Below are 22,813 nucleotides of genomic sequence, written 5' to 3' on the forward strand. Positions count from 1 at the left end.
TTTTAAAAAGTTTGGTGAAATTTTTTACAATTAGAGAGTGTCTTTTTTTTTTTTTTTTACTTATAACTCAAAAACTGAGGTGGTTTGGTCAGACTTAAAAAAACCAAAAAACAATAACTATTCACACAGATTAAATATGAAAAATTTCAACACAAAATGTGAATATTTTGGAAAACAAGGCATAATGGAGACTGTTTTGCAACCTGGACATACAGAGTTTACTACTGATGACCTCTGTAGTAGATGCTGATTGCAAATTTTAATGTAATAAAATACCAGATTATATATATATAGAGAGAGAGAGAGAGAAGGACCTCTTAGGTCATCCAATTCCCCAACCCATAGTGATATGAAGAATGTGTAATACACCCCTGTTGTGGAATGATGCTTGATGCTACGTCCACTAGCAAATGACCTACTTTAAGGTTCAGGGAACATAGTTGTAGACAATCTGAAATGGAGGACAAGGGTGGAACAAGAGGAAGAAGAGATCTAGGTAGGAAAAAGAATGCGGGGGTAACTGTAAAGAAAGTAAAAGGGGAAGGGGAAAGTGACTGAAAAGGAGGAAGGGAAAACGCAATGGTACTCAACAACTGTTTATTTGATTTTGGCACATCTGTCATAAACCCCTAACTACTGCAAAAAGTCATGTGGGATCTTTAACTATCACAAGGGATCAGGAGCTAAGTTTTATGTCTCATTTGAAAGATGGCAGCAACATAGTGGCCCGAAATCTTCATGGGGAGTTCGTTCAGTCGCTACTCCTAGGGTAGCGACTGAACGAACCACATATAAATTCACTGAACCACATATCAATTAACCACATATAAATTCACCAACACCACTTCCCACAGCACGTTATGTTCAGTCCAAACATTCATCCACCCCAATCTTTTAGCCTGTGAGTTCTGCTAAAATGACAACATGAATGACCATAGGTACGGCACAGGCATATTTATTACAGTAAAAATAACTATACTAAAGCAATATTATTTAGGTTGCACAGTCAACTGTTTGAACGTTAGGAAAAGCTAGAATTTAGGTTGGAACCTTAATTTGCTCCTATTTTGTGCATTATTATGATAACATGACCACATGCTATTTTTGGCACAGGACCCCTGCCTCATTCAGTGCACAGTAAAAGTAGTATAATTGACACCCACTTTAAGCCCCTTCATGCTACCTGAGTGATGTAAAGGGGCCTTAAGGGTAAAGGATCAATAGGTGCTCACCGTAGCATTTCAGGAGCTCTGGTGGTGATGGAATTTTCTCTAGAACTAATTTGAGCTGATCTGTCCTGTTCTGCTCATTTGGCTATTAATATAGCAATTATCTTCCTGATTTTCCTATGAACTCTTAAGTATTGCTACAAACATAACACAAATGTCTTTCAGCTTTTTTAGCATGCTGGAAATGAAATAGTCGATTTGTTTTTAAAAATATTCACAAGTATTCAGAAAACTTTTTGTTCAAACAGATTTAACTTAGAAAATTACAAAAGTCTCTGGGGGTCTTTAAAAAAACCTTGTATTGTTCAGAAAAGGATTTCTTTGATGAAAACACTTCCAAGTAATTGTAAAAATAGAAACACTTTTAAGCAACATAACACTTCTAACAAAAACCAAATGATTCACAGGAATGCTGCAGAAGACAAAAAGAGCAACTGTGTGAAAAATTTGATTATCTGTATGCAATACTGGAAGAAAGGAAAAATGAGATGACACAAATAATCACTAGAAACCAAGAGGAGAAACTGGAACATGTCCGCTCCCTGATGAAAAAGTATGCAGATCACTTGGAGACAGTGTCTAAGCTAGTTGAATCAGGAATCCAGTTCATGGAAGAGCCAGAAATGGCAGTGTTTTTGCAGGTATATTTCAGAGGAGTCTAAACAGAGGTAGGAAAAGAGTGGGGGAAATTAATCACAAACAAACTGTGACTCACTTTTCAATTCAAGCACAATCCCTATTTGTTCACTTCCCAGTGAACATCCACACAAACCAGTTTTCATTCACAACACTGTGCAGAAATGGTTTTTCTTCGTTTGAATAACATGCAAACAAAGGGGTAAGGAGGAGAATACGAGTATTTTCTATTCACACCAAAAATACTGTCATGTTTATAAGCTTTCAGTCATCCAACCAGGATGCAGAAACAATATTTTCATATATATTTATATGAACCCCAGCACTGCAATATTTGAGCACCCCGCAATTCTGTATATGGATTTAGCCATTTCACTTCTGTGAGGTAGTGGAGTATTATTATCCCTATTTTGCCTATGGGCAGTTGAGGCACAGAGAAGTTAAGTGACTTGCACAAGGCCACACAGGCTGTGGCAGGGCCAAGAAGTTTTAGGTGACATTCCAATGCCTTAACTATCAGACTATCCTTCCTTCTTACTATGGGTTTGGACCTGCTACCACTGAAACCAGTGGCAAGCTTCCCATTGATTTCAGTCAAGTAGGATTTGGTCTCATGTGACTTTCCATCCTGAAATCTTAAAATCCCATCTGACCCCCAGCAGGGAGGATTTTTTTTACAAGAACAATGTGCAGGAACAGGAATTCATCCTGAAGGGCAGAAAACCCTCTGTAGGATATGTGGAACTGTAAGGCGTCAGAACTAGAGGTGACCAATCACCCACTGTGAATAGTCAGACATAGTCCGAGAATGAAATATGCTAGAGTGAAATGTTCGTGGAACAGTTATGAATAATGATACATTTGTAAAAATTCAAAAGCCTATTCTCAGTTAATTTACATATAGCAAAAGGGCACAATGCATTGGCTAAATTAGTCTGTGGGAAAAGTTTGCCCAGTGCAATTTCTAGGAAACAGAAGTCACTGTCAAGGAGAGCCAGGGGTATGTGGGTCGTGTCCGGGAGGGAATATTGGTCAGGCTGGTCAGCTTCAGTTTTGTCCGTGTGTGCACTACATAGGAGCCTATATATCTATCTCAAAATAAATTAAGGGCCTGATTCTCATTTACACTTTACACTTCCCTTAATGTAAATGAGAATTAGGGCCTAAAGCACACTGTTGTTCACATGTAAGCTAGTTCCAACCTCAGTCTAATCTTAGTCATAGGCCTCATAGCTCTCCTTTATAATGAGAGCTCAAGCCAGGGGCGGCTCTAGGGATTTTGCCACCCCAAGCAAGGCAGCCTGCCTGCTGCCCTCATGGCGCCGGCAGAGCGCACCCCGCGGCTTGCCGCCCCAAGCACGCGCTTGGCGTGCTGGGGCCTGGAGCAGCCCCTGGCTCAAGCTAGCATATTTAGAAACAGTACATGTAAGAATCAGGTATCAAAGTATAAAAGCTGTTTAATAAAATTAACCTTTTAAGCATTCCATCATTTCACTTTTGTTTTCACAGAATGTCAAAGCATTGCTACAAAAGTAAGTACTTCCTCTTTGAAAGGAAGTGTGTGTTTTTGATATTTATCATAAATTATCCATTTTGTAAACATTTATTTGCCAACCCAGATGCAAATAACAAAATATCTCTATTTTAGAATTACTGAAGCATCTAACGCATTTCAGATGGAAAAAATAGAGCCTGGCTATGAAAATATGAGCCATCTCACAGTCAGCCTCAATAGAGAAGAAAAGATAATAAGAGAAATTGACTTTTACAGAGGTATGTTATTGATGTAACCAAACCAGCTTTCTTTCTCTTCAGTTGTGTGCAATTTACATGACGATACCATGTAAGGAAAATTCAAATCAGGTATTCCCCTCTATCCACAAATGTACCTAGATCATTTAACATAAATTATAATCACAAATAAAACCCACCACGGTTTAGAATCATGTAACATGTTGATTCTTATTTTCCTTTAATATAGACTCAGTTCTTTCCTAAGGACCTGATCCTTCAGCCCTTACTCATTGATTACTCATGTAAAAGAGCTGTAGGATTGGGCCTGTATAGGTACTAGTCTGTCATTGCAATGAGAAACAGCAGTTTTATGGACTGTCTGATGTAGAAAATCATTAAAGAAATAGAATAATGCAAACTAATAAAAGTAACTATGAATAATATATTTTTCTTTTTAATTATATCATAGAAATTTCATTGAAAATGTAAATGGAGTTCAAGATCATACATTTATGGAGACGAACAAGGATATTCTTATACATTTAGGAATCTCCTCTGGTGTCATTTGTATGCCTGATATTTCAGAATAGATGAAATAGTACACAGTTACTATTCTGTGCTTAACAAAGTAGCATGCAAACAGGGCACCGTTACGCTTCAGTTTACAAAATGATGGGAAATCAGAGGGTCTGAATAGTTGAAATAAACAGATTTCTCTCTTAAAATCTTGAACATCTAAAAATATAGAGAATCACAAGGCTGGTCCTCTATACTTTACCTACTAACCTTGGGCTTTACTGTTACATTTACATTTCATATGATAGTAACACCATTACTAGGATGTATGTTAATATATAGTGTCAACGTAAGGGGGTCAATCCTGAACTCCTAGTACATCTAACACTCCCACTGAAGTCAGTGGGGCCTCTATTTTCAGAGGGCTTTCAAGATCAGGTTCAAGATGATTTCTTGTATCAGTATATAAGAACATTCCTCATTGTGATAACTTTGTCTAGTTTGCAATTTGTTCTTGGTATCTTCTTAGTCATACAAAAGATGTAAGCCAATGAAAAGGTTTAGTAAAATCTTACTGAGTGAAATATAAGACTCTCCCTATCATTACAAAATATATGGTCAGTTTGAAACTACAGTTAATACATCATAGGATCATAGAAATGTAGGGCAGGAAAGGGACCTCAAAGTCATCTAGACCAGTGGTTCTTAAAGCCAGTCCGCCGCTTGTTCAGGGAAAGCCCCTGGTGGGCCAGGCCGGTTTGTTTACTTGCAGCGTCCACAGGTTCGCTGCTCCAGGCCAATGGGGGCTGCAGGAAGTGGCGCGAGCTGAAGGATGTGCTGGCCACTCTTCAATTTCCTAGTTGACTGTCATGTTGCCATTTAATTCCCATGTTGTTGATTACTCTAGACACTTTGTATTAATTCTGTATCCTCGCTGGTATTTAAAGCTCCTCTCAATTTGGTATAATCTGTGCAGATTTTATTAACTAGCTGTATATTCCTTCCTCTACAAAGATGTTACTTGAGATCAGGACTAAAACAAATGTCTGAGGTTGTCCACTAGACACATCCCTTCAAGTTAATAGTCTGTCATCTATCATAAGACTTTCTTTACAGTCCTTCAGTCAGTTTTCAATCCATGCTGACAGTGTTAATATCCAAGCTGATGTGAACTGATTTTGAGAGGAAGATTTCATGGAACACTGTGTCAAATGCTTTAATAAATCCAAATATAGTACATCTACTAATTTTAATTTAACCACTAATTTTGTATTCCTGACCGGGCCATTAAAAGTCCAGTTGGCCACCTGCAGTGGGGCAGGCAGGCTCCATACCCAGCTCCTTGTGGCTCCCAGAAGCGGCCGGCATGTCCCTCTGGCTCCTAGGCGCAGGGGCGGCCATGGGAACTCCGCGCACTGCCACTTCCCCAAATGCCAGCTCTGCAGCTCCCATTGGCCTGGAGCCAGTGGCGGATTAACAAATTTGGCACCCCTAGGCCCTCAAAAAATTGCCGCCCCCGCCCAGCCCCTCCCACCCCCGGCAGCTCACCTCTGCTCCCCTGCGGTAAGGGAGGGGGGGAGAAAGGGAGTTGTGGTGCGCTCAGGAGATGGCAGCCATGGAGTGGAGGTGAGCTGGGGCAGGGAGTGGTTCCCTGCCCCCCCCCCAAGAGTCACTCCTCGTACCCGCCGACTCCAGCTCACCTTTGCTCCACCTCCTCCGATCGTGCCGCTACTCGCTTCTCCCTCCCTCCCAGCGCTTTTGCGCAGCGAGCCTGGGAGGGAGGGGGGAGAAGGGGAGTTGCGGCATGCTTGGGGGATGGCACCGGTGGAGTGGAGGTGAGCTGGGGCGGGGAGCAGTTCCCGGTCCCCCCGAGCTACTCTCTGTGCCCGCGGGCCCCAGCTCACCTCTGCTCTGCCAAGCATGCCACTACTCGCTTCTCCCTCCCTCCCAGTGCTTTTGCGCAGCCTGGGAGGGAGGTGGAAGGAGGGAAGCACAGTGCGCCTGGGGGAGGAGGCAAGCTGGGGATTTGGGGAAGGGGTGGAGTTGGGGAGGGATCGTGAGCAAATTTGCCGCCCTAGGCCTAGGCCTTGTTGGCCTAGGCGATAATATGCTGCTGCCTGGAGCTACGGCCAATGGAGGCTGCGGGGGTGGTGCCTGCAGGCAGGGGCAGCATGCGGAGCTGAGTCACCTGGCCACCCTTGCACCTAGAAGACAAAGGGACATGCTGGCTGCATCTGGGAGCTGTCTGAGGTAAACGCCACCCGGACCCTACATTCTGCACCTCCTCCTGCACCTCAACCCCTGCCTCAGCCCTGAGCCCACTTCTGCACCCAAACTCCCTCCTGGAGCCTGCACTCTGCACCCCCTCCCACAGCCCAACCCCCTGCTCCAGCTCGGCCACCTGGAGCCTGAACCCTGACCCCTTCCTGCACCCCAATCTCCTGCTCCAGCTCGGCCGCCTGGAATCCACACCCCAACCCCCTGCACCAGCCCTGAGTCCCCTCCCACACCCAAACTCCCTCCTGGAGCCCGCACCACATACCTCCTCCAACACCCCAACCCCCTGCCCCATCTCGGAGCCCCTTCCTGCACTCCAAACCCCTCAGCCCAGGTCCAGAGCCCCCTCCTGCAGTCCAAACACCTCATCTCTGGCCCCATACCAGAGCCCGCACCCCTATCAGGAGCCCTCACCCACTCCCGAACCCCTGTCCCCTGCCCCAGCCCAGAGTCCCTTCCCACATCCTAACCTTTCATTTCTGGCCCCACTCCAGAGCCCACACCCCCAGCCCAGAACCTGTACCCCATCCCACACCCCAACCCCCTGCCCCAGCCCAGAGCCCCCTCCCACACTCTAACCTCTCATTTCTGGCCCCACTCCAGAGCCCACACCCCCAGCCCAGAACCTGTATCCCATCCCACACCCCAACCCCCTGCCCCAGCCCAGAGCCCCCTCCCACACTCTGAAATCCTTGGCCCCCAGCCGAGAGTCCACCCCCCACACGCTGAACCCTGGTCCAACCCCAGAGCCAGCACCCCCAGCTGGAGCCCTCACCTCATTCCGCACCGCAACCCTCTGCTCCAGACTGGTGAAAATGAGCGAGTGAGCAAGGGTGGGGCAGACCGAGTGACAGATGGAGGGGAGGATGGAGTGAGCAGGGGTCGGGCTTTGGAGAAGGGACAGGGCAGGGGCATGGCCTTGGGAAAGGGACAGGGAAGGGGGCGGGGCAAGGGTGTTTGATTTTCTGCAAATAGAAAGTTGGCAACCCTATGCCCGAGGGGAGCTTCTGGAGGCTATTTACTAGGGCTGTCAAGCGATTAAAAAAATTAATTGCGATGCATCACGCAGTTAAACAATAATAGAATACCATTTATTTAAATATTTGTGGATGTTTTCTACATTTTAAAATATATTGATTTCAATTATAACACAGAATACAAAGTGTACAGTATTCACTTTATATTTATTTTTTATTACAAATATTTGCATTGCATTTTTCAATTCACCTAATGCAAGTACTGTAGTGCAATCTCTTTATTATGAAAGTTGAGCTTACAAATGTAGAATTATGTACAAAAAATAACTGCATTCAAAAATAAAACAATGTAAAACTTTAGAGTCTACAAGTCCACTCAGTCCTCTTTCTTGTTCAGCTAAATCACTCAAACAAGTTTGTTTACATTTACAGAAGATAATGCTGCCCACTTCTTGTTCACAACGTCACCATTGTGAACAGGTATTCTCATGGCATTGTTGTAGCCGGCATCACAAGATATTTATGTGCCAGATGCGCTAAAGATTCATATGTCCCTTCATGCTTCAACCACCATACCAGAGGACAGTTGCTCTTTTAAGACTTCTGAAAGCATGTTCCACACTCCATCCCTCAGATTCTGGAATGCATTTCAGATTCTTAAACTTTGGGTTGAGTGCTATAGCTATCTTTATAAATCTCACAATCTTATTTGTGTTTTGTCAGATCTGCAGTGAAAGTATTCTTAAAATGAACATGTGCTGGGTCATCATCCGAGACTGCTATAATATGAAATATATGGCAAAATGCAGGTAAAACAGAGCAGGACACATACATTTCTCCCCCAAGGAGTTCAGTCAGAAATGTAATTCATGCATTATTTTTAAACAAGCGTCATACGCATGGAAGCATGTCCTCTGGAATGATGGCTGAAGCATGAAGGGACATATGAATCTTTAGCGCATCTGGCACATAAATATCTTGCGATGCCGGCTACAACAATGCCGTGAGAATACCTGATCTCACTTTCTGCTGACATTGTAAATAAAAAATGGGCAGCATTATCACCCGTAAATGTAAACAAACGTGTTTGTCTTAGCAATTGGCTGAACGAGAAGTAGGACTGAGTGGACTTGTAGGCGCTGAAGTTTTAAATTGTTTTGTTTTTGAGTGCAGTTACGGAACAAAAAAAATCTACATTTGTAAGTTGCACTTTCATGATAAAGAGATTGCACTACAGTACTTGTATGAGGTGAATTGAAAAATATTGTTTCTTTTGTTTATCATTTTACAGTGAAAATATTTGTAATCATTAATATAAATAAGCACTGTACACTTCGTATTCTGTGTTGTAATTGAAATCAATATATTTGAAAATGTAGAAAAACATCCAAAATATTTAATAAATTTCAATTGGTGTTCTGTTGTTTAACAATGTGATTAAAACTGATTAATCACGATTAATTTTTTTGAGTTAATTGTGTGAGGTTAACTGCGATTAATTGCCAGCACTGCTTTTTACCTCAGGCAGGGGAATGCAACTGCTGCAACACTCTGTGGCAGAATGCAGTGTGTGTTCCTGTCTCCAGCACTTGTGGGGAGCCTACACTGTTGGTGGCACTGGCCGGCTTGCCCAGTCCTTACGCTCAAGACCTGTACACAGAGATGCAACATGTGAGGAGATGGCTCCTCCTTGGTCTCTGTCTCTCTCTTGCATCATCTTCCTTCCTTTTGCATGCACCCAGGGCAGATTCCAGTCTTGCCCTTATGAGCATCAGCTGGAATTAAAGCACAAGTTGTACTGTCCCTTGAGAAAACCCTCACTGTGGGTCCCTTTCACTATCAATAGACCTACTGTATAGTTACCATAGTAACTTCATATTTCTAAATCTCTGTGATGTATAAAGAGCGTACCCCATGTATTGTTGTGTTAACCTAGTGCTGTGCTTACATGAATGTTTATTAGAGGAGGAGGGTGATGAGGAAGATGAGGAGGTGATGGAAGGTGAAGAGTTTGATGAAGTCCGCACAGAGTCATCTGGTGAGGAGGAGGAGGTAGCTGAGAAAGTATCCCAGCAATCTCAGCTGGACTCAGAACCCAAGAGCACAACAGGAGGCCCTCAGACTGAATCAGCCCCATCATTACCACCAGCTGCCTCAGTTAGTCAGGTAATTGCATCCAACCATTCTCTGTCCTATCAGCTATGCTGAATGTTTCCTCCATTCTAGAGCACTATGAATGATCTAATCGGACCCAATAGATGCTGAAACATATGTCAGAAACATGTCAAAAATATAGCCCATTCAAGGAAGAAAGCAAAGATTTTACTGCCATTGCTTATATTCAAGCTGTGTATGTGTGTGAGTTCATTGGTTTAAAAAAACAATAACAGTGTTCTCTTATGTAAATGAAGGAACATTTGGTTATTAAGATCTAATTTTGGAGCAAAACCCTTAAGAACTGACAACTTGATGCTCAGTTTTGTTGTTTGTTCTTTTGCTTAGTAGAAGCTAACAGTTATAATAACTGAGATGAGAAATAAAAACATGTATACCAAGAGAACTTCACTTTTAGCATGCCTTCTGAAGAGTTCATAAGCCAGATTACCTGACCTCTCTAAACTTTTGTTCCTATGAATGACATTTACCTTCCTTTGGTGGTCTTGTCACTGGGGATATCATTTAGAAGTTCATGTCTCATAGTGTTAGATGCAGAGAAGTAAGGCTGCTTGTTATGAAATGGCAGCCCAAACACGTTCTGGATTTGAAATATCTTTATATTTGAAGCCATGTATTTAAGATATATTTGATATCTTTGTACTTTCTCTCCTGGAATACAATTAAAATAAAACACCAATGACTGATACTTTGTGAGATCTACACCAAAACAATACTTGCTAATCTCCTTCAACTATCAATATCAGCAATTAACTTACCAAGCAGGACAAATTAATCTCTTCTGCAACTCCAGTTAAGTCCTTACTCCAGCGCCATGCTGAGGTCATTGACAGTGGTACACAAACAAGGAAACAAATAAAGAGTCCATGTTTATGGCAAGGTTCTGATTTAACAGAACCGAGGTGGGAGGGGGAGTAAATTATCTAGATTTATTACTTCTTTGATCTATTTGAGGGCTTACACAGGTTTGTGCCTGTTCTCTGTGGATATTCTTAAATCAGTTTAGAAATGGCATATATCTATTTAACTTGATTCTTTACCAACTTAATCTAAATCTAAATAAGGAAATTTAAACTGATTTAAGAGTGTTCACATGCAGAGTTGCACTAATTTAACTTCATATGTAGACCAGGCCTAATTAGAAACTGAACTGCCTCATAATTTTGTGAAGTCCGACACCTCCTGAGTGAAAAAGAATATAGAGACATGCTGGTCTAGCCCATCAGTAATTTAAAAAAGCCGTTATGAGTTGGTCAGACTGGCATGTGGGGGATGCAATGTGCGGGATGCTTGCAGTTTAGCTTTTTCCTGTTGGCCTAGGGAAAGCAAAGTAAAAATGTTGTAATATTTAGTCATCTGTACTAATGGCACCAAGTGGTCAAAACCTGCAGTTGGCTAGTCTGGAAAGACTTGACATTGATAGAGAGGGTACAGTTCTGTCAGCTGCTCCAGTCATGGATAAGGTATAATTACAGTCAACTATTATATATAAACAGTCGTGTGGTGGGCAAGCATTTATCTCTATTGTCATTATAGTCTGTTTATTCTGCCTGCTCATGTCAACAGAATCAATGTTGAGTGATACAATTCTGTATATTTATTTTAAAAAATAAATTATTATCCCAATCCCAAACCCAAGGAAGTGATTTAAAAGACTCCAACTGACTTCAGTAGGCAGTGGGTAAGACCCCACATATGTCATCTTAATGTGTGAGGCTAGTACTGGAAGTTCTTACGCATTGTGTAGTATAGTTTAGCTCAGTGATTACGCAGATATGGGTGCTTACTTGAGTATGAACTCAGGTAACTCTGAGTAAGAACCTCCAGATTGGCACTTAGACATTTCTGTACACTGGATATTTTTTAGGCAATATCTCTAAAATAAAGGACCTCATTCTTCTCTCACTATAATGTGACTTCACTGACTTCGGTGAAGTTATTCCTAATTTATACTTGAGAAGAGAATCAGGCCCGAAGTGTGTAATGAAAGGAACATCTCCTTCAGTCGTTTCTCAACCAAGGTTCCCTTTGAAGCTAATGGGAAGTTTTGCTAAGTGGGGCTGCAGGATTTGACCCAGTGTTTGTATTTTCCATACATATATTATCCAAATGCTAGACACTTTTGCTCTGTATTTCAGTTGTAATTCTTTTGGACTTCAAACAATAAATTGTTTGCAGTGAGATAAAAACAAACATGGAATGCAGAGAAATACGGGCTGAACACAGGAAGGTAACATAGTGCACTCTGCTTGTGTGTTTTTTTTTTATCTATCCTGATGAAGGGTGAGGTTGTGCCAAGTGGTGCTCGACAGACTGCAGAGTCTGAAACACAAATGCCATCAACAGCAGAAACCATCGATCCCTTGTTTTACCCTAGTTGGTATAAGGCCAAATCACGGCAAGCAAGCAGCCCAAGTTTGACCCAGCTGAGTGATGGGTTGGGCCAAGTAGGGCCATCCATTTCTCTGGAAATGAATGTAAAGAAGGCAGAAACTACAGAAGCAGCAACAAGCAATGAGTGTGCACCTGGGAGCGGTAAGGAAACTAGCACAACTGCAGCTACTTCCCAGGTTAGTGTTAATGGTATCTCAAAGTGTATTTGCATGCAGCCGGGGTCCAAATGGAATATAATATTGAAGGAAAATTTGTTTTAAAAAAAAATGCAGAGGCAAACCATTATCTCAGAAATATGGAAATACAACTCAGTGTGATTTCAATAAAGTCCATGAATTAATACATTTGATTAAAAATGTATTGTGGGCCAGACTCTCAAACTTAGGGGTGTGCATATATTTGCTTGTGCCTAACTTATGTGCCAATGTACCCAATGTGTGGAAGCAAATACCTGAGGCACTCATGCATGTGGTCAGTTAGATGTCAGACACATGTCCAATTGGCTATGTCTGCACACATCAGGTATTTACACATTAGTGGCAAACAAATCCACACAGTTACCTTTATGCAATGTTGAAAATCTGAATCTATATGTCACATGCAATTTACAACCATTGCATAGGCAGCTGTTGCTTCAGACTTACCTACTGTAGTTTTACTGCTATATGATCTGTCACACATCTGGAATGTACGGTTGCTCTTGGTTAGCTTTTTCTCTATGCACACTGGGCTACGTAAGCATCAGGGTTCTTTTGTTTTTCTGACAGCAATGCTAAAAGCACGGTGTGATTTAAGTTAATTTTGCATTGTAAATAACTGTTCCAAAAGTTTTCTTTCAAGAGTGTTTGCAATATGATCAAAGATCAGTATGAGCATCAGAAATGCTAGCCCTGTATTAGACTATCACTATTATGACATCGGTATTGATGGAATAATGGGATGTCATGTGTTTTTTATTTTTCTTCTTAAAAGTACATTGTCAGAATTTGGCAGACCCCAAATTTGACTTTTTCCTCTCTGTTTGTTTGAAAAGTCTATGTAATTCTTAATGGGCCAAAGATTCATGGAGTGGAGCTGAGAAACATGTGAAAAATGTGCACAACACACATGCGCCTGCTTTTGTGTGTGTAAATTGGTTAAGGCCTAAATTTAAAAAGCATCCACTAATTTGGAATGGCTCCATTTCTGGGTGCCAAACTCAAGAGATGTATGTTTTTGAAGATGTAGACCTCCTGTTTTTGAAAATTACTTGTGTGCATGCCTGTGTGTTCTGTGTACACGTGTGCCTATGCATGGATGTAGCAAATACTTCAATGCTATGTTTTTTCTTAAAATAAAAAAGAAATCAGTGTCAGCAGTTTGGCACTCATGAGCAACCCTACAACAATAAACCAGTGTGTGGTGGGAGGGGAAGATAAAGAAAGAGAAGTACATTCAGATATGGCATATGAGGACAAAGCTCTAATGACTGAGGGCCCAATCCAATAACCATTGAATTCAGTGGAAAGATTTTCATTGGTGTCAGTCATAATGAAGGCTAAACTACAGTTTTCAGTGTTAATCCTTCCAGGAATTCTACAGGACTTTATTTGTGAACAAGAGCAGACTAAAAATATTTTTTTAAATTATGAAACCTACCATGACAATGTTGGCTTAAGTGTGTTCCAGACAAGATGTCAAAAGCAGGCACTATTCAGAGTGAAACTGCTTGTTGCTGTTGTTTCAACAGAACTGTTACAAAGAATTAGGGCCCCATCCTGCACTCCACACTCAGGTAAAATGCCCATTTACTTATCTTAGTGGGAGATTTGCCTGTGTAAGGACTGTAGTTTCAGTCCCTTATTATCCAGAGCAGTAAAATAGCAGAAATAAATGTTTGATGTGACTTCTACTTTTTGGAAACCCTACTGCAATGGCTTTCAAGCAAACCAACGAAGCAAACTGAAGCAATTAGGGAAAGTAGAAATACAAGAGTAAACAAGGGGGAAAGAATATTTTTTTAGAGTTGTGAGCATTCCTGATGGTTGCGAATCATTGTGCACTGGTTATCATGTTTCAATAGTTGTTGGAAATAAGTATGATGTGTATGTACACTGCTGGAGGGATAGCAGGTGAGCAAATAATGGGGGTGTGGTTCTGGGGCCGGGAGGAATTATGGGTGAGATCCACAAAGGAAGGTGGGTAGTCATGGTATTGTAGGTCAGAAGGGCTGGTAGGAATGTGTTTTTAGTGGAAGAGTGGTGAAGCAGTTCTGGGACTAGGAGAAATGGCAAGGTCATATGTAAAATGGCCTCTGCCATGTGGCAGTGATCATGTTAAGTAGGCAAACTTTAGTTTGTTTCCTGCCTATGATTTTAACAAAGACCAATCTGGCATAGTTTCTAGAGTCATTGATAAACCAAATAAAGACTGGGTATATTCATCATGTCTCTGTTTTCACCAATCTCTTAAGTTAAATAATGACATGTAAAAGAATAACTGAAAAAAGTGTTCTGAAAACTGAATCTCTTCACCAAACCCGCTGTAGACCAGCTCAGTTTACTATGACAATGTTAGTGAAGCATTCTTCTTATTTCCTCACAGGAGTTAGCATTCTGCATATCAGTTTTGGCTTTTCTTATCATACTGCATCATCTCTGGAGTCAGATTCAATACATGATTTTTACTTTAATGGGTAGGAAATGTTTTGTTTTACCATTAACTAACAGCACAAGTAGTTTCTCTGGTGATGTTTCTAGGTGGTTTATAAAAGATTTTTTCTCTTTCTGCCATCTAAAAAGAACCATGCTAGCTTATAATACCTGCTGCCTAAAGCTTTTTCTCCTCACACTCTCAAAATGCCATCCTAGAGTTTAATCCCGCATGGTTGAAAATTAAATATCCCTGATTAAAAAATGAGAGAAACCCTGCATCAAACTCATGGGCTCATATTTCAGTTGTTGTTAGGCATTTCAGTAGCTATTTGAAACTATAAATCAATAATAACAACAAACTACCAATATTTTTTTGATCTTTGTATAACATAGTCATGCAAACTTACCCAATGAGTAGGGAGCTTTGTTACAGTCTTAAAGGTATCACTTGTATGAGGAAAGGGGTTTCTTTAGGAGCTACAATGCAAATGAAAGACTCTACATATAGATTTAAAATTCTGCTCCTTACCTGCTCATGACAGCAAACTATTTATTATGTGAAAGAAACAATTGTCATTCGTAAGGACATAGACCATTTTGTCATACATCTTTCTCACTTTGTCTTAGGGGTTTTGGGGGTTATTTTGGTTTTGGTTTAGTTTTTGAGGTCCCTGAGGCTGAGTACTTTTGGGTCAGTTTCCCCCCTCTGTGCATGCGTGTAACTCCTGTTGTCACCAATGATAAGAACACTACTGGTGAGAACAGATCCATAATAAAATATCAAGTCGTACATTTTACAGCACTGGGCACTGGCCTGTTCTGGAAAAGGTACTAAGTCTTTGGACTGAATAGTTTTTTGGCTAGTGTTATTTCTCACAGTTAAGGAAGGAAAATTATCTTCCTTTAGAATAACATGTGAGTCAGATTCAACCCTGCCAACACAGTAGGTGTAATGTGTACTCTCTGCAGTGGACTGGGCCATTATTCCCCTGGGGGGATTCCACTCCAACATTTCTCTGGGTTTTCAGCATGGGAGGGCAACAGGAATTCATTGAAACTGCTCATTCCCTTGCTACCCTGGCTATGTCCCCTTCCCCTGCCAACACTGTCTGTTTCTGGGGTGTTCTGCCTGCCTGCCTGCAGGTCCACTTAGACCTTCAACAGATGGAAGGTTGCAGCTATTTTTCTCCTTTGTTGCCTCCTTCCCAGTCAACATTTTGCTTCTGTTGTTCTGTGCCTGAGTTTATGCCAGGAGAAGCTGGGGTAGACCAGGGAATTAATCTGGTCCTGAAAATAACACGGAGCAAAATAATTCCTACCTGAGGCTGAAATATTTCTATCCTGTTTGGATGAGGGATTTATTTTGATGGGATTGTTAATAGAACCTGAAAATTCCAGCGAGCTCTAGTAAACTATTGGATATACTGGTTTGCCGACAGATCACAGTATCAAAGGCCAGGTGGAATTTTGCAATACATGTTGTTTGCAACCACCCATGCAGTAAGCCCAAATGCCTTCTTGCCTGGCTTTCACTCTGGGGGCACCATGGCTTACACATGATTTGCAACGAATAAAGCGAAATAGAAGGTGAGCAGAACATTGGTGGTGGACGTCTTGGCAGAGCTTGAGCAACTGAAATTTTTGAAGCTTTATCTTCTTATCTGCTGTTAAAGGTACAGAAGGTATTCTATGCCTCCATCACAGGCTCTGTGAAACTTGAACAGCAGACCTTTTGTGGCTTGCCTCCATCCAGCAATCTGGGCTGAGCAATCAGCTATTGAGATTTCAGAGCAATACACTCAGAGGTCAAATGCAGCATCTTCTAGGTTTCAGTTTCAGCCAGTATAGCTTGATGCAGTGCTGAATTGCATTGGGCCATATCACATATCTGGATCATGTCTATTTTGTCTGGTTCAGACCAGCGAGGAAACATTGGGCCCTCTCTGAGAGTAAGTTGCCAGGTGTGCTCAACAGGGCACTGATTAAATCCTGTTCAATAAACTGTCATTCAACACTGATAATCTTGCGAGCTACTGACAGAGATTTAATCTCCCATATTTAGGAGTGATTACTGAGAAGATTACAACAAAGCAACTCTGATAATATCTAGATATATCCTTGACTCTGGTTAGCTTAATTTCAGATCTGGATATGGAAAATGAACAGATTTAGTAGCACTGTTGATGATCTCCTCCTAGAAATGAATAAGCCATGTGGCCCAGGTGATATTAAATCTAGCAGCCACCTTTGATACCATTTAGCTATAAGGTATTGTTGATACAACTTCTACATCAGACTGGAATGAATGGATTAGCCCTTGAGTTGCTAATCCTTTACTCCTTCGTGAATAAATGATCACAGTGGGTGATGTTGGGTAGTTTTTCTTCTACTCCACATGCTCTTTTATACAGAGTACTGGAAGGATCTATCTCATCCCTGCCACTATATCCTCCTCAAATTATTGATAAATATATTGTATAATTCCAATGGAGTTAATGTAACTCGTTGCTTTGTCCAGACTCTCATCAACTTAATCTATCCTTTCTGGTTTCTATCCTTCAGGTTTTTGCCATATTCCATTGATATTTAATCATTTCACAATGTCTCTTCTCAAGCCCAGCTACCTTTATTTCTAATAACTGAATCTCTTACAGCCCTCCCTAACTCTCATTGCTACTTACTACAACCCTTCCGGCATCTGGAAGGATTTTCTTGATGTGTAAGTAATGGCCATCCTCCTGTGTATCTGCTGGAAGAAAGGGATCGCCTCCAAGACCAGTAACATTTTTTACTAATTCCTAAGGACAGTTTGCCACAATCCTGAGTACTGCACCTGAGAGAGACATGCATCTTTGAATAGACATACCCTATTAAAATAGACTGAAAGTGGTAAATTATACAACTTCCTGTAGGCCACAAATCATATCTGGATTTATTTATTTTTATTATAATTAGTTTAGAATAATTTCTGTATTTCAGTTGCAATGGTCACCAACATAGTGTGGTCCAAAGAGCAGCAACCCGATCTCCCATATGAAAAATAAAGAACAGGTGCCAAGAATAGAATAACCCAAGTAATTACATATGGATGATAAAATAGTTTTTATGCAAATGACCTTAGAGACCAAAATGTCCCTATCCTTTACCCACTTCTTATTGCTTGATTAAATAAATAGTCAAGGAGCCATGAGAGACCATATGCCCTGAAACCCCAAACGCTGATAGCTTTCCGCATTTAATTATTTTTAATTTCAAAAGGTAGTTTGAAGAAAATAAACCATAAGAAAAAGAGCATAATGTTATTCTCATGCTTAATTTCCCATGAGCATAAATACGCTCTATATATTCTTGTAATAGTATATCTAAATTTAAAAAACAAACAGAAATAAATGAAAATTGAACTGTTCTGTACATTTAATTGAGAGACTCACAGTGTCAGATTCTATTCAAATTACTACCACATCAATGCATCTTTTAACATAAATTATACAGATAAAGTACAAATAACAGCCTGTTTTGTGTATCAATATCTGCACTTCTCTCACAGTGCTGGAATTTTAGTATGCAAAAACCAAGTGATAATTCACCATTGCTCATGTTTGTCATACATGCACAATATAACATTTTATAGTGCTTATTAATGCAGTAAAGATCATGAGTTCTTTAAACAGTTAAAAAGCTGGCATCTTTGTATTTTTAAATGATACACCAAAGTAGATTTTTTCTGTTTTGTCAGTATATCATACAGGCAAAGATGGGTATTGCTGCGTTATGTTTACAGTCTTGGGTCCTTAATAAATAAGGTTTACTAGTCAGATCATAAAATGCAAGTCTCCGTACTTTAGCCGTCCTATTCTTGAGTTTGAGTAAAAACTGAGGGCTTGTCTACATAGGGAAGCAATTCTGAAGTAAGATAAGGTATAAATTTAAAGTGCTAGAGCTTTTCTGGAATAACTGCGTATATAGACACTTATACTGGAAGAGTCCACACACACAGTTTTTCCACAATAACTATTCCAATCAATTTCCTTGTGTAGACAAGCTCTTAGTCCCTGGTCCAGTGAAAGACTTAAACAGTTCCATTAACTACGGCAGGGGTCGGCAACCTTTCAGAAGTGGTGTGCCGAGTCTTCATTTATTCACTCTAATTTAAAGTTTTGCGTGCTAGTAATACATTTTAACATTTTTAGAAGGTCTCTTTCTATAAGTCTATAATATATAACTAAACTATTGTATGTAAATTAATAAGGTTTTTTAAATGTTTAAGAAGCTTCATTTAAAATTAAATGAAAATGCAGAGCCCCCCGGACCGGTGGCCAGGACCCAGGCAGTGTGAGTGCCACTGGAAATCAGCTCGCGTGCCGCCTTCGGCACGCGTGCCATAGGTTGTTTACCCCGAACTACGGTGTCTTCAGTGGGAATACTCATGTACCCAAAGTTAAGCATAAAACCAAAGTACTTAATTAAATGCTTTGCTGTATGAGGCCCAGGATCTGGCCCTGGAGATGGGCAGAAAGGAAAAAAAATCTGGATACAAACACCTCTGACGTTGGGAGTACTGTATTCAAAAGTCAGCAATTGGATCCAAATTTTGTGAACGAACCCTATATCTCTCATATGCCAAACCAAAAGCTTGATCCAAATACCAGGGGAACAGGCTTACCATCATTACTAGTAAAGCCTAAGGCCAAACATTTTTAAAGGTGGGTGTCTAAAGTTAGACATCTAAATCGCTGTTTAAGCACTTATATAAGTGCTACTTATTTTCAGAGGTGCTGTATATCTGCTGCTTCCACTGAAGTAAGTGCTAAGTACTTCTAAACATCAAACTACTTATTTATGTTACTAAATATGGATCTAGCTACCTAACTTTAGGCAAAGAAGCTTGACTTTTGGGGTCTAAATTCTCTCCTTTGATTTACTCATGCAGATATCTGATAGCTGGTCCAATCCATGCACTTTAGGATCAGTGTCTGTCTGGGTCTCTGGTTCCTCTAGTTATTTTGTCTAAGATGAGGTAGAGCGTACAATATTTTGTAGTCCAAATGAGTTACTAGCAACATGTCATAGAGCCAAGAGTCTAAAGAAATACCATAGTTCAAAGGGACTGAACCACGTGTCTAGCTGAAAAGGGAATTCAAGTTAAATCATCCATAAACCGTACTTGATTTCATTTCCCTTTGCAGTCAGTAGCTACAGTGCTGTAATTCTGTGAGGATATAACCTGTAATAAAGATTGAGCTGTTTGGGGAGAGAAATGCTAATTGAATGACCTATGTTATTCTTGTTTCATGGGTTTTAAAATTTTCCATTACTTGGTTGTAACCTTATGCTATCAACTAGAATTACCATAGGGACATTTCTCTCTGTATTCACACACTTGTAGTTATATCTGCCCCCATTGCTGAATACTTTTATTTCTTTCAGCTGTGGATCCTCAATATATTTGCCCATGAGATAGTATTAAATCAAATGTCAGAGAGGTCTGTAATTGGTTATGATTTAGCTAATTGCTAGTCATGTAAAAGTATTTTAAATATGCAATATAGACAGAGCATGGACAAAACAGATTATTAAAAGAAATGTGAGATCACACACTGACTTACTGCTCCTATACCTTTGGTTTTCTGTTGTATTTATGTACTCTGTGAAGGGGCATTCTAAATTCCAGTGGAGTGATCCTTTAGAATTATTTTAGCCCTTTGCTGAAGACATAAATAATTTTCGCCCCCCACCCCCCCTGCCATAATATCAAGACTCAGCTCTCCAAGTCTTGCTCACCTCAATAGTTCTTTTGAAGTCAATGGGAATACTATTGTCAGTAAGACTTACTCATGAGAGTTTAGCTTTGGAGGACTGGATCTTATGTAAAAAACATCTAGAGGCAAAGGCTTCCTCTCAGTGCCACATGATATCTTGATTCCAACATGCTCTCTTCACCAGAATGAACTTTAATGGACCCCAACAGCAACCCTAATACAGGCAAAAAAACATCTTGCCAGATCCTCAAGGCAGCTCTCAGCTCCACTAGTCTGCTCTCTCTATATGAATACATGCACATAGCATCAGCATGAGATATGCATAAAGGGAGAACAGAATAGCAGACTTGAGCTCTGCCCTGTGGATCTGAATAGCCTTGTATATAGCTCTATAATAAGACTGATAGATGGGTGGATAGATATATAATATGCCAAATGACTGAGCTGAATGATCAGAGGGATCAGTTCACTGTAAGTGATATTCCCTCCTATGCAGTAGACTTGTGCACTGCTTAAGTGACAATTAAACCCTGTTTTGAGGCTCCTCTCTACTGGTCTGAATTTCAGTAGTGCATTTCAGTTGTACAGCAAAAACAGAGGAAATATCAGGTGTGGAAGACTCAGAGGCGAAAAACACTCCAAAAAGTATGATTCTGTTTCTCTCTAACTTTATTGCAGAGATGGGTCTTAGTTTTAAAGTTCAGATCAGTGGCCATTTGGTTTTGAGATTTAGTTTAGGATGGTTTCTTCTAGATTTCTGTTTTGCACTTTGCTTTTATGCTTACTGCTAGATTTCGTTTAACAAACACATTCAAATAATGCAGGAAAATCCTGACTGATCTCTTAGCATCTTTGTTTCCCCTTGCTCCTGAGAGTTGTGTGATTCAGTAGTGCTGGTGACAAGTCGTGGTGACAATACATTGAGAGCAGCTCTCAGACAACTGTGTTCTTGTTATTAATTTGAGTGGCAAATAACACACCTGAAGTTTTGCATTTTAATAGTCGGGTCCATGAATTGTCTGATTAGTCATGAGTACCCGGTATCTTCTTGTTTGTGGGTATTTCAATTTTGTTCCATTTCAAGTAATAATAGATTATAAGAATCACAGAGTGGACAAAATGATTTCCTCTTTTCAGATTGTTGTAATTACCTAATTTAAAAGCTGAACAGACTTGAATTCTGATCTCCATTAAACTGCCTTTTCAGGGCATTTCTCATTTGGTTGTTTAATAAAAAATATTCTGAAAGGAAAATTATCACCTTCAAAAAAAGTATTTTCTTCTGTATCACAGCTGAATTGCTGCTGTTATACATCATATCACAGCAGATTCGCTTCACAGTGGCACAGCCCACCTGTTTGAAAAATTATTGTGTAGATCTCATCCTAATCCTGTGAAATACGTCAGCTTTTCTGTTTAACAGCAAATGATTCCATGCTGGTGATGTGTACCCATTACAGGTGGGTGAGCATTGAAATATTAGCCTACCTGGCTGCAAATGTGTACCACTGAAATTCCCTTTGACAGTAGGATAATTATGACTGTGAGCTTGTGTTTACACACTGCTTCATCCTGCTGCTCACCCTCCCTAGGTTATGAACAAGCAAGTATTGAAATGTGAAAGAATTAACAGCATACTGGATATTTCAGTGCCTGCCTACTCACAAGAATAGCCCAAGACATTAGAATGGAGGGATAAGGTGGATGTGCACATGCAATTTCACAAACCAACACAAATTTAGGGATGATTTTTACTAATGGTGCAGTAACTATGTACACAAAGGGAGCAGCTATTGTTCACTATTCAATAGTTCACACCCAACTGTACCTATTACAAAATGGTTTATTGATGGATGTTGCTGTTTATCATTCTGATGGGGTATATTAGACCCAGAGACCCCCTGTTAGAAGGCTGTCAGTCCTGCCACACCCTGTCCCCAAAAGAGCAATAGAGGAGAAGCTTAAAGCAGCTGCTTGGGATGCAGCTGATCAGAAAGAGGCTGCAGGGAAGCAGCCAATCAGGGTTCAGCATGCTCATATAAAAGGAGCTGCAGAAACAGTGTGAATTCAGTCTTCTGGCAGGGATTGGGGGAGCAAGGAAGGTGTTCCTGGCTGGCTGATGGGACTGAAGGAAGATACAGGCCATGGGGAAGTGGCTGAAGGAAACACAGTTAGAGGGACATGGCATGTGGCTGCTACTTAGAAGGTCCCTGGGTTAGGGCCTGGAGTATTGGGTGGGCTTGGGTCCCCCCCCAACAGCCAGTGGGGAAGTGGCTGCACCCTGAGAGAAGGAAGTTTAGACAGGCCTAGGGAAGGGACTGTATGTGGAACTGTTACCCCCGAGAAGGGGGCTGAACTGAGACTGACCCAGCTAGAGAGCTGGGGTCAGAGGACTAAAGGACATGCAAAGAGTCTCCAAGGAGGAAGCCCTGTGGCCATAGGCACCAACTCCATGGGTGCTCTGGGGCTGGAGCACTCATGGG

At 40.9% G+C, this 22,813-nt stretch overlaps 1 protein-coding gene across 5 annotated transcripts in view; it reads left to right on the forward strand.

Annotated features, from left to right (window-relative positions):
* Nucleotides 1–22,813, forward strand: part of TRIM55 (tripartite motif containing 55) — a 74,611-nt gene that overhangs the window by 39,856 nt on the left and 11,942 nt on the right. For 3 of the 5 annotated variants that reach the window (XM_039525163.1, XM_039525161.1, XM_039525162.1), the window contains 5 exons: nucleotides 1,637–1,870; nucleotides 3,375–3,397; nucleotides 3,514–3,638; nucleotides 9,333–9,535; nucleotides 11,827–12,114. In XM_039525163.1, the coding sequence (XP_039381097.1) occupies nucleotides 1,637–1,870; nucleotides 3,375–3,397; nucleotides 3,514–3,638; nucleotides 9,333–9,535; nucleotides 11,827–12,114 (873 nt within the window). Of the gene's footprint in view, nucleotides 1–1,636; nucleotides 1,871–3,374; nucleotides 3,398–3,513; nucleotides 3,639–9,332; nucleotides 9,536–11,682; nucleotides 11,775–11,826; nucleotides 12,115–14,521; nucleotides 14,613–22,813 lie in introns of all 5 variants that reach the window. The other 2 variants (XM_039525164.1, XR_005594196.1) reach the window with 2 other exon arrangements.

This window comes from Mauremys reevesii, linkage group 2 (assembly GCF_016161935.1).
Source record: "Mauremys reevesii isolate NIE-2019 linkage group 2, ASM1616193v1, whole genome shotgun sequence".
NCBI classification, from domain to species: domain Eukaryota; kingdom Metazoa; phylum Chordata; order Testudines; family Geoemydidae; genus Mauremys; species Mauremys reevesii.